Genomic DNA, 12,236 nt, shown 5'->3' on the forward strand with positions numbered 1-12,236 from the left:
CTCAAGAAACAGTAAAAAGACTTCCTCAGCGTCACACAGTAAATCTCTGGCAGTGCATAGAAGGAACATCTTGTTTCATGCTGGTACCCTCATGCCTAAATCATAGAATCATAGAATGGTTAAGGTTGGAAAGGACCTCTATGCCTAAACTTTAAGACATCTATTACTACCTAACCTGATGCTGATCACAACCTGGTTTGGTAGTTGTCTCTCCTCAAACTGCTAGTATAAACACCACTCAGTTCTGTATTGAACTCTTGCCCTGCAGAGTATAAACTGCACTGAAGTGTTCAATGAAGACAAGGTTTTCCACCCAGAGCACAAACATGAATTTCAGGCACATTTTATCACAGAGTTTGACTGAAAAGCTCTAGGATGGCCTCACGGCACCCTTTGTAATTCATGTCATAACATAGGTCTGCATTATTAACCATAACATTTTATATTTCCAGAGCATCCTCCAGCCAAGGATCTCAGTACAGTTCCATCTGTTATTAAAACCTTTCAACTTTCCTGCAAAATGAATTTGACATCATTTAGGAGATGGGAAAACTGGGACATGGAGAGGAAAAAGGCCAAAAATTGAAAACAAAGTTATTTAAAGATTTTTATATTATTTTCTTTGGAAAAAAAAAAAAAAAAGTTTGTATGTGTAAAGTTCTCAGACTTGACAAGAGTAATAAAGTTATTCATCCAGCTGTGACCATCACAGATGTGCCTAGAGATGACAGTGCCTGATACAGTCTACTGCAGTTCTCAAAACATCAATGAGAATATTACACATTTGTTGATTTATTAGCACAGACTGTCCGTACAACTATCTGTGGCATGTTTTGTTCTTACTGTAAAGACCATTATATATGTTTGATTTTCACAATAGACAACAAAGCCTTGACAAAGATGATGTGTGCTGGTTCTCTGCTCTAGCTATGAAGGAGGTTTGCTATGTTTCATTAGCTTTTAGCGCCTCCTTACTCCTCTCAGGCATTATCTGCAATGGGCTGAATGGCAGCAAAGAAGAACCAAACTGGATCCGCTTGGATGAGGTTCATATCTTCAGTGACACACTGCTGTTAGAGAAAGCTGGGTTCACTGGCTGACTCCCTTAGGACACTTCAGCATGGGCCAGCAGCTCCTCCAGTGAACACTGATCAATGTCCCAGGGACAGGCTGGAGGCTTCGTTGGTTGGGGTTGTAAGAAATCCAGACTTTGTGATTCAAGCTTGTGATGTGGAGTGCAATAAAGGATGCTCTATTTAGCAGGTTCTCAAAGGTTCATAAGGAAAAGAGAAAGGAAACTAACATTCTGTATGTACAAGCAAAATCAAATAGATGTTTAATATGCTTTATTCTTCTAAGGGTTTTTTATAAAACCCTTGGATGTTCTCTAATAAGCACTCTGGTGTAAGTAAAAAAAGAAATAAATCCGGCTTCAACTTCCCTGCAAACCTCCTGAGCTGCCAAACAGACTGAATGCTGAGGGTGAGTTGTAGCGCTGCAATTACATGCTGCATTTATGCCACCTACAGGCACTCACTCCAGCTTTCCAACAGGTCTGCCTGCCAGGCTTGCTGTGTGCTTTTGCAAACTGCTGTGAGAAGACACCACAACAATGAGCCCTGACCCATGCAAACATCCTGGTATTAAAAATTAACACAAGTCTTTAATTAATCTGATCAGCTGAATTGCCTCCCCACATCATTTAGGTACTGAAATTATGAAGTAATGACAATACTGACATCAGCTTACCAAGTACCCTTTGCAACGGGTGGCAGGTGTTAGAGAAAACCTAGGAATCACATCCAGCAAGTCTGGGGGTGATAAACAGACAAACCTCCCTGCAGCGTGCACTCCTGTGTACAAAATAAGCAATGCAATGAATAATGATGGTGTCATCACTTCAAGGGATTTAGGCAATGAGTTGGAAGCATTTCTTTATCCAAAAAACCCTTATGTATGCTTTTATGAAGGCAAGTGATGCAATAGAAGTTTTCTAACATAGACACCAGCATCTCCTCAGGGACTGTAGTGACAGGATAAGGGGCAATGGGTTTAAACTTAAACAGGAGGAGTTTAGATTGGATATAAGGAAGAAGTTCTTTACTGTGAGGGTGGTGAGGCACTGGAATGGGTTGCTCAAGGAAGCTCCATCCCTGGTAGTGTTCAAGGCCAGGTTGGACAGAGCCTTGGGTGAAATGGTTTAGTGTGAGGTGTTCCCTGCCCATGGCAGGGGTTGCAACTGGATGACCTTAAGGTCCTTTCCAACCAAACCAGTCTGTGATTCTACGGTTCTATTTTCAAAGCTGTGGAAGTGCTCCATGGGGGACCACTGTCCACGTCCCTTCGCTACTGGGGTCACAGTATCACAGTATCACAGTATGTTAGAGATTGGAAGGGACCTCAAAAGATCATCTAGTCCAATCCCCCTGCCGGAGCAGGAACACCTAGATAAGGTTACACAGGAACGTGTCCAGGCGGGTCTTGAATGTCTCCAAAGAAGGAGATTCCACAACCTCCCTGGGCAGCCTGTTCCAGTGTTCCGTCACCCTCACTGAGAAGCTCTGCTGAGAATTGACTCCACTGACTCTGTGCACATCCCCAGGCTGGAGACAATGACAGGTCTGGTCTTGCTGCTACCATCTCAGCCTCCTCAAAGCTTAATTTCCTAAGATTTAAGTCAGAACACACAGAATAATGAAGAGAAGTTCTCTCATCCTTCTTTCCTCACCCTGGGAGACATTTTAGAGTATATATTACTCTAAACCAGCAAACAGTCTGTTGTTCAATATACATACTCACTTCTCTTTAAATATGATGCTATTTAAAGTTATGTTATGTTTAAAGATGTTATTGCCCTTCTGTTATAATTTCTGTGATATCCTTACAGTCAGCAGCTACAGTGCTGGGGGATCCCTATCTGTATTCAGACTTCCCAGTCTGCCTGCAAGCAGCTCTCGGTACAGAATGAGCTTGTGCAAGCTCAGTTGTACCGGGTCTGATGGTGGCTGCCCTGGTTTTTATGGCTGAGATGTGTCACAAACGAGTAGAAAAGGGGCAGCTGTGATGCTGTGAAGATTTGTGCCACTGCTTTGTCAGCTGGGAACAACGGTAAGAGGTTTAAGCAGAGCATCTGGCTAACCCAGAGGTGAGTGTTGCAGGGGGGAGTATGGTAGGATTATTTGATGGAGAGCTGGGCTTGTTCAGCCTGGAGACGAGAAGGCTCCTTAAGGGGAGACCTTAGAGCAGCTCCAGTGCCTAAAGGGGACCTGCAAGACATCTGGAGAGGGACTTTTTACAAGGGCCTGTAGGGACAGTACAAGGGGGAATGGTTTTAAGCCAAAAGATGGTAGATTTAGATTGGGTATTTGGAAGAAGCCTTTCCCTGTGAGGGTGCTGATGCGCTGGCACAGGTGCCCAGAGAAGCTGTGGCTGCCCCATCCCTGGCAGTGTTCAAGGCCAGGCTGGACACAGGGGCTTGGAGCAACCTGCTCTAGTGGAAGGTGTTCCTGCCTGTGGGAGGGGTTGGAACTGGAGGAGCTTTAAGGTCCCTTCCAACTCAAACCAGTCCGGGATAAGGAAAAACTTTTGGAATGATGCAGTGAGGTGGTATTGCAGTGTGTTTGGATTCCCTGTAGAAATGAGAGGCAAACAAGCACCATGGGTGCAGCACCGCTGTCATCTTTACCATGAGCGGCCATGAATACAAGGTGGCCTGCTCCCCATTAAGGCACAGAGAGCTGCTCTGTGCCCATGACAGGGCACAAAATCTGAGGAGCCCAGATGGCCAGGATGAAGTGAATTCTGTGTGGATGATGTTAAATTCCTCCAGGATTGATTAAGTTTCCTTCTGTTTACATGGTTGCCATGTGCTTCATTGCCAGAACCTGAATCATGGGAGATGCTACTGACATAAAACATACACCCCCAGTGCAGGCTCCATTTGCAATTCTCCATCTTAACCCATTTCCTATGCCCAGGTAGCCAATGGCATCCAGCCAGCGCCAGCAGGACTAAGGCAGTGATCATTCCCTGCACTGGGCACTGGTGGGGCCACCGCTGAATCCTGTGTTCAGCTCTGGGCCCCTCACTGCAAAAGAGACATTGAGGTGCTGGAGCGGGGCCAGAGACGGGCAATGGAGCTGGTGCAGGGCCTGGAGCACAGTGTGATGGGGAATGGCTGAGGGACCTGGGGGGTTCAGTCTGGAGAAGAGAAGGCTCAGGGGGGACCTCATCGCTCCCTACAACTGCCTGACAGGAGGATGGAGCCAGGAGGGACTGGGCTCTGCTCCCGAGTTACAACCGATGGGACAAAAGGCGACGGCGACGACTCCGGCCCCGCGCAGCCCTTCATCCCCTGCGCTCGGAGCCGGCCCCGTTGCCATGCATGATGACGCTCCTCCCTTAATTTTTCTCATTGGCTGTTCCGTCCCGATGACGACACTTTTAAGCGCGCCTCTTCGTGATTGGTTGAGGATTGAGCGCGGCGCGGGCTTTGATTGGAGGCGAGGGAGGAGAGAGGTGTGGACTGGTTGGGCGCGCGGTGCACTGTGGGGCGGTGGGCTGTGGGGAGAGGGAGTTGCTCATGGCGGCCATTGGTGTACACCTGGGAGCCACCTGTGCCTGTGCTGCCGTATACAAGGTGAGGGGACCCGGGAGGAGTAGGTGGTCTGCGATCACTTTTGGTTCTTTGGGGCGCTGCTGGCTCATGGGTGGTGCTTCTGTCCGCAGGATGGCCGCGCCGACGTGGTTGCCAACGACGCCGGGGACAGAGTCACTCCTGCGGTGGTTGCGTTCTCGGAGAGCGAGGAGGTGAGGCTTCCCTTGTGTGTGGTGGGTTGGGGAGGGACGGGCGGACGGACGGACGGGAGGGAGCTCGGTGCTGCCCGGTGCTCACTTCTGTTTTCCCTTCTTTTCCATGCAGGTTGTTGGCTTAGCTGCAAAGCAAAGTAGAATAAGAAATATTTCAAACACTGTAGTGAAAGTGAAGCAGATCCTGGGGCGGAGGTAAGGGAACGGGTGTGAAAGGGAAGGTGATAACGGTGGCTTTCCCTGTTAAAGCTGGTCTGTGAAATAGAGTCTCAGCACTGGTGTTGGAGGCATCTTATTCTGGTGTGCGAGTAATAACAGCAGGGTAAGGCATATCTTGAAGGTTCATTATATTATGAACTTCTCATTCTGTATTTCACTATAGGAGTACAGAGATGTAGGATTTTGTGTCCGAATTTGCAAAAATAAAATGGTGAAATTTAGTAATGAGTTGCATATATTCTTTTGATACACACTTAAGTTTCTTAACTAAATCACCTTGTTCTTACTTGAGTGATCTCCTGTGGCTAAAACCCAGTGCAATTTTACTTGCATGAAACTTTGTATTGCTTTTATTACAACTGTGAAACACACTGATGTAATGCCTGTTGTGATTCTTCAGTTAGTGGAGCTGTGACAGTTTGTGCTCACAGGTACGGTGATACTGGAACTGAAGTTGTTGGTTCAGGTCTAACATCAGAAATGTGACAAAATTCGGAGATAATCTGGCTGTGTGTTAGAGCCCATTCACTGAAAGGAGTTGAGAAGATGATGTTCATTCTGATGTATTTCTTAGCACTGGAAAGCTGTGTAACCTCACACAGGTCATAGATGATTAAGGGTGGTCAGTTTATTGCTGTCACGTTGTTTCAGTGAAGGCAACAAAAGTGCCACTGTAATGATTGTTTGGGATAGCAGCTTAGAACAATGTTTTGGAGTTTGTTTTTCCTTTTCACCTTTTTTTCTGTCATTGGTTTGGGGAAAGGAATTTAAAAGATACCAGCGGTCAGAACTGTTAGTTTTTCTTCTCATACATGAATATATTCATACACTGGAAATGGGAATTTTGGTTGAAGTAGATCTTCATCTGCTGTAGATGTTACAAGGAACATCAGCAAGATGAATTACCCTTGAGCATATGATTGATTTTGTTATTTTCAATTTGTTTGGACAGCTCTGGTGATCCACAGGCAGAGAAATACATCGCAGAAAGCAAATGTTCAGTGAGTATGATCTGTTTTTTCCAGATTAATTTATATCATCTAATACTTTTAGTGTTGTTATTCGTGTCGTGCCATGTTTGTGTTCTGCAGTGAGGTCCATTTTCTGCTACATAGAATGTTCCTCCTTATAAAATACAGAACTTAAGCATAGTCTGAGATCTGCCACTATAACCCAGTCCAACAGAAAAAAATATAGCTCTCCCTTTGCCATTCCCAAAAGGGACAATTCATAATATATCTGGGTAGTAGCATCGTGGTGCTTCTTAGCAGGCAAGTACATTTTGTTCTAAATGTTGGCTTTGTACTGAGTAAAACTTAATAGGAAAGGTAAGTTTGGAGTCAGATGCAGTTCATATGAATGTCACTGTCATGTGATGGGTAATGCAATTTATTTCGTGAATAACTGATAACATCTTGGAAGCATTTATCCTGTCATCCTAGAGCTTGAACACATTATTTACACAGTCCAGTGCTTTTCACTTTGAACAGAAACTAAATTAAACATTACTTTTTGTTGGAAAGCAGGTTATGTGTCTAACAAAGGTTTGTTGGTTTTGCTCACAGGTAATTGAGAAGAATGGAAAACTTCAATATGAAATAGATAATAAATTTATTACCCCAGAAGATGTGGCAAAATTAATTTTCAGTAAAATGAAAGGTAAATATAAGTAAAATCATAACATGTTTTAGTTAAAGCTGTCCTCATATTTTTAAGATGTGGTATACTGTTTCTTTTGCTTTTACTCAATATGTTCTGCCTGTGTTTATAAACAGAAACTGCTCAGTCTGCACTGGGCTCAGATGTGAATGACGTTGTTATCACTGTACCATTTGATTTTGGAGAGAATCAGAAGAATGCCCTTGGGTAAGAGGTTTAAGATTTTCCTGTTATTTTAATATGCCTAAAGCAGACCAGCCAGCAGCTCAGCAGTGGGAATTATCCTTCTGGACTCCTGTCAAAACATTGGGATATTATTTGAATTGGGAAAATTTGAAAACAGGAGATTAAATCCTGACTTTAGAAACTTTTCAAGTAATTCACTGTTGTAACCAAAATGAGATCCTGAGTCAACCGAAGTGAAAGGGAATATTGGTATCATCCAGGGTATAATGTCATTTCAGATATGGATCTTCAGTGTCTCCTGGGATATGCAGATTGTTTCTTAGCCACCCTCCATAATTTTCCATCCCTTCATATAACACCAAACCAAGTGGTGTTCCATGGCTATTGAGGACTGTTTTGTTAGAGAGTAGATAACTGAATACACAACTAGTATCCCACTTGGAAGCTCTGTTTGGAAGAAGTTCTGCTGTAAAAGTCCTCCATATGAAAACATAAGTAGACTTTAAACTGAATAATTGGCAGCTTCTGTTTCTGGCTTAACTGTCAGGAGGTACTTAAAATGCGTTTGAATTTGGTCATAAAATGTTGGTGAGCTGGGAGTTTGCAGTATGTATAATGAAACTAATGAAACATCCTGTTGCTTTGGTGTACAAGTTTAAAAATGACTTCAAAATGCAGAAGAAAACTTGCGAGAAAATGGTTTAGAGTGAGGTGTCCCTGCCCATGGCAGGGGGTTGGAACTGGATGATCTTAAGGTCCTTTCCAACCCTAACTATTCTATGATTCTATGTAAAGAAAATGTTACAAGTGAGGTGTGGTGACTTGATTTGGAAGTAAAAACAATTTTCATAGCATGATACCTGTTGAAATAATGTTCCAGGAACTTTTAGAGCCGCATCTAAAGATAAGTTACCAGGTTTGATCGAGGGTGGGTTTTCTCATCCTGTAGTTGAGCAGGGTTGCTATTTATATGGGATATGTAGACTGATACATCAGTGTTTCCTTTGACAATGAGCGTGTAGCAGATCCAACTACCTGAAGAACATAGTAGCAACTGAACATCTTGTTACCTTCTTTTCCAGTCACTTAGCTTTGTTAATACCATGCTGTAAACAAGGTCTGAATCAGTGACATATGCAGTTCAGATGAAATCTTAATAGCATGCATGACTATAGTGAAATCATTAAAATAAAATGAACTGTTCCCTTATCACAGGGAAGCAGCTGTAGCTGCAGGATTTAACGTTATGAGATTAATTCATGAACCATCTGCAGCTCTTCTGGCTTACGGAATTGGCCAAGATTCACCCACTGGGAAAAGGTAAAATCCTGGTATTTTACTTCTTAGATTTAAGCTGCTGTACTTAAGTCCTGAGAAATCTCAAATGAAGGAATGCAGTGCTGTCTTAGGAGTCAACACACAATTAATGATAGGAGGCTTGGTTTTCTCTTCTCTCAGTAAAGCCAATAACAATTTAGAAGCTGTAAATCCAGAGTGGTTTAAATACCTTTGTTTTGGTTTTTATTTTGTCTTTAAAGATTTGTCCCCAGATTCTGTCTTGCTCCTTAATGAGCTGATTGGCTTGAAGAAAAATCCGTCCCTTCTTAAACAGATTTGGGCATAGCTGGTTTTTAAGTGAGGGAGATGGGGTCATTTACATACACTACCAGAAATGAAGTGTTGTTCCTGGGTTCAGAGGTTCATTGGGTTTCCCTTATGAATATTTAGATAATCCACACAATTTTCAAATACTGAAGACTGCTGTCAGTTCAAACAGATGGGTTTTGTCTTGGTATTTTTTGCCCTTCTCATACAATTCTTGCCTATACCCTTGAATGTAATGTTCAATTCTCAATTGCATTACAGGAAAAATGCTGGCTGCTCTCACTGTTCTTCAGGGACCATTGTCAAGTAGTCTGTAGTACTAAGATGCATTAAATACAAACACCCCAAGGCAAAGTCACTTGACAAAACTGGTTAAAACCTGCAATACATGATATGTCAGTAATGTTTTTAGACAGTGTATCAAAGTTAATAGAATTTTTGATGGCTTATTAATGCTAATTTCATTTTTTTTAATGGCAGCAATGTGTTGGTTTATAAACTTGGTGGAACATCACTTTCTATCACAGTCATAGAAGTGAACAGTGGGATATATCGTGTGCTTGCTACGAACACAGATGATACTATTGGTGGTGTTTGCTTCACAGAAGCTCTAGCACAACACTTAGCTTCTGAATTTCAGAGGTAGGTACTGAGTACCAAGCATGTTGCTGTTAGTACAGGAACTTCATTGTCTCATGCTAGCTTTAAAAAAGATGGTGTCAGATGTAGCAGATTGTCTGCGAGTGAAGTGGCTCAAAGATATTAGAGGAACAGTCAATTGTTGGGGGCCAAGGAGGAAGAACAGGAAATACTTGGGCTTGGGTTGGTGTTGCTTGAAGTTGGTGTTGAACTATAAGGGCTCAGCTAGGAACCACTCTGTTTCAAGTGATGTATGTGACTACAGGCTGCTTATGTCCTTTCAGTCACAAGCTTTTGGGATGGCAGGCAGTTCACCTGGGTGGGTTTTGTTTGGTTTTCTTGTTGGCCTGAGGGACTGTGAAGGGGCTTGGGTTCTCAGACTGAAGTCTGTGTGTCACATCATCCTGTGATGAACAAATATGAAGAGATGCATTACCATTAACTCCAGTGAACTTCAGGTGGTCAGTTGCGTAATTCCACAGAAAGAGACTGTTTGCATGAGACATACTACTTTGTGAGGTGCCTCATTTTGTTTTATTTCTTCTTATCTGTGTTTAAAATGGGTTAACTTGTAGCCCTTTTCTAGCTTTTGTTTGCTATTATGGGATTTGCTCTGCTGAGAATCTGTTCAGAAAGACTCAAATCTGTATGAGCAACACTAATGGCCAAGGTCAGGGTGTTTCTGCACAGTGTTCTTTGGTTGAAATTGAAAGGCACTATTTTTTGTGAGCTTTAAATACTGGCGTTGTAAATAATACTAGCATGTGTACAGAAAAAGAAGTTCAATAGCTTTAACCTGGTTTTCCTTTCAGAAAGTTCGCCTGATCACAGAAATTCCTGCATTTGTAAACTAATACCTCTTCTTTTTTTGTAATCTAGGTCTTGTAAACATGATATTAGAGGAAATCCCAGAGCCATGATGAAGTTAATGAACAGTGCTGATATTGCAAAACACTCTTTGTCAACCCTGGGAAGTGCAAACTGTTTTGTGGATTCATTGTATGATGGATTGGATTTTGATTGTAACGTGTCCAGGTAAAGTGAATTTTGAAGCTATTGCCTTAATATAAAATGAATGTTGTGGTTTAACCAGGACAACTATGCTTTAAATCCTTCTAGGTGGTATCTAGTATGTTCAACAGGATTTTGTTTTGGTGACATTTATTTTAGAAATGAGATAGAAGATCAACTTGCTTTCTTTCAGCTTTGTTTCATGTTGATGGTTCTGTAGTAGTTAGGATAGTAACACTAACAATATTGCCGTAACGGTTAGAAAGAAAATTACAAAACGGCAGAAGGAGGCCTTTAGGATCTGGTTGTTGATGAAAGGGGAAGTAGATACTGTCATTACTCAAGGTAGTTCCACCCCCTGACTGGTTTTGTTATCATAGAATGGTTTGGGTTGGAAAGGACCTTAAGATCATCTGTTTCCAACCCCCTGCCATGGGCAGGGATGCCTCCCGCTAGAACCTGTGTCACACAAGGCTCTGTCCAGCCTTACCTTGAACACTGTTGCTGTTGGGTTTTCCTCAAGTAGGGAAGACTTTTGGACTCCTTAATCTAAGTGAGCTCCAGAGTGACAGGAGTCACAGATGTTTTGATGTTGCCTCTTTTTGACAGCGAGTAAAATATGTTCTATGTCTTTCTGCTCATACTGCTGTGTCCTCCTCTGAGCCTCTTCTCTCTTGAGATGATCTCTCACTGAGTGAGATGTTCAGCTAATTTTGACTGCGCTTCCAGTCAGCAGCAGCTTTGGCAAAATAAACCACTGTTCAGTTCCAGAAGCATGCATGCACTGCTGCAGCAGTTGGAGCTGGTAAAATAAGGCATAGTGTATTTGCAAGTGTGAGAAGCAGTACTGTGTAACTTATTTTGGCGCAGTGTTGGGTGAGGATGCCAGTCCTGTGGATTGGAATTTGACTGCTATATTCACACAGGGTAAAACCTCCCTGTCAGGCTTGAAAGAGCCTGAAACAAGCACAGATTTGCTTTTCGAGTTGCTTGAGTGCAAATCAGGACATTGCTTGATTTGCCTTTGGAAATTCAAAAGGCACATTTGCATCTTTGTGTCTCCATTTTAAAGGGAACAGAAGTAGTTCCAGGATTGTTGCTTTTTTTCAGATGTGGATCAAGACAGCAATACTGGGTTTTGTCAATCCAACAGTATTGGATTTTCTTTACAGTACACTGAAGAAGGATGAATGTTCCAGTAGGTGTTAATAGTGGAATCAATAGCACAGAGATTTTCACAACAAAAATCACTTTGTCAAGGTTAATAATTGGGAAATGGGGATTAAAAAAAAACCCAAACCAAACAACCAAAGAAACCCCAACTCTTTAGTACCAGGTATAACTAGAAAACCAAAGTATATTCTGTGTATTAATCATAGAATGGTTTGTGTTGGAAGGGACCTGAAAAATCATCTACTTACAGCCCCCTGCCACAGGCAGGGACACCTTCCACTAGAGCAGGTTACTCCAAGCCCCATCTAACCTGGTCTTGAACACTGCCAGGGATGGAGCATTTACCACTTCTTTGGCCAACCTGTTCAGTGCCTCACCACTCTCAGTAAAGAACTTCTTCCTTATATCTAATCTGAGCTTCCCCTGTTTCAATTTAAACCCATCACCTCTTTTCCTGTTGCTAAAGTCCCTGATGAAGATATATTCTGTCATTTCAGGTATTTGTCTCTAATGGATGAGATGACACTGACTGATCGATTTTATTTTTCTTCATTGTAGGGCCAGGTTTGAACTTATCTGTTCTCCACTTTTTAGTAAATGTGTAGAAGCAATTAAAAAGCTCTTGCAGCAAGTTGGATTTACAGCAGATGATATTAATAAGGTAATAATAGAAATCACTTGGCTGTAGTATGCTTTATAACTCCACAAGAATATTTATGGGGGCCTGTTTTCTTTGCAGGCAGAGATTATTTCATTACATGCTTAAGCATTTTTGCTTAGATCCAACAAAGTATATAGACTCAAATCTTTAGAACTCCTCTCTTTGCTTTGATTATAGGTACCTGAAGTTAAGGCAGAGTCAGAGTCACAGAATCAGAGAATGGTTTGGGTTGGAAGGGGCCTTAAAGCTCATCCAGTTCTCAACCCCTGTCACA

At 42.4% G+C, this 12,236-nt stretch overlaps 1 protein-coding gene across 3 annotated transcripts in view; it reads left to right on the forward strand.

Annotated features, from left to right (window-relative positions):
- The window catches only part of HSPA14 (heat shock protein family A (Hsp70) member 14), a 156,254-nt gene that overhangs the window by 139,343 nt on the left and 4,675 nt on the right, over positions 1-12,236 (forward strand). For 2 of the 3 annotated variants that reach the window (XM_061368154.1, XM_061368156.1), the window contains exons 2-11: positions 4,579-4,639; positions 4,729-4,809; positions 4,922-5,004; positions 5,981-6,029; positions 6,594-6,687; positions 6,804-6,894; positions 8,089-8,193; positions 8,959-9,120; positions 9,997-10,152; positions 11,860-11,962. In XM_061368154.1, coding sequence (XP_061224138.1) covers positions 4,583-4,639; positions 4,729-4,809; positions 4,922-5,004; positions 5,981-6,029; positions 6,594-6,687; positions 6,804-6,894; positions 8,089-8,193; positions 8,959-9,120; positions 9,997-10,152; positions 11,860-11,962 — 981 coding nt within the window. In that variant the 5' untranslated portion in view covers positions 4,579-4,582. Of the gene's footprint in view, positions 1-4,528; positions 4,640-4,728; positions 4,810-4,921; positions 5,005-5,980; positions 6,030-6,593; positions 6,688-6,803; positions 6,895-8,088; positions 8,194-8,958; positions 9,121-9,996; positions 10,153-11,859; positions 11,963-12,236 lie in introns of those variants that run through there. The other variant, XM_061368155.1, reaches the window with a different exon arrangement.

The sequence above is a fragment of the Neopsephotus bourkii genome, unplaced genomic scaffold, assembly GCF_033783945.1.
Source record: "Neopsephotus bourkii isolate Nb327-2 ecotype Australia unplaced genomic scaffold, CSIRO-AGI_Nbou_v1 NB_1423, whole genome shotgun sequence".
NCBI classification, from domain to species: Eukaryota; Metazoa; Chordata; class Aves; order Psittaciformes; family Psittacidae; genus Neopsephotus; species Neopsephotus bourkii.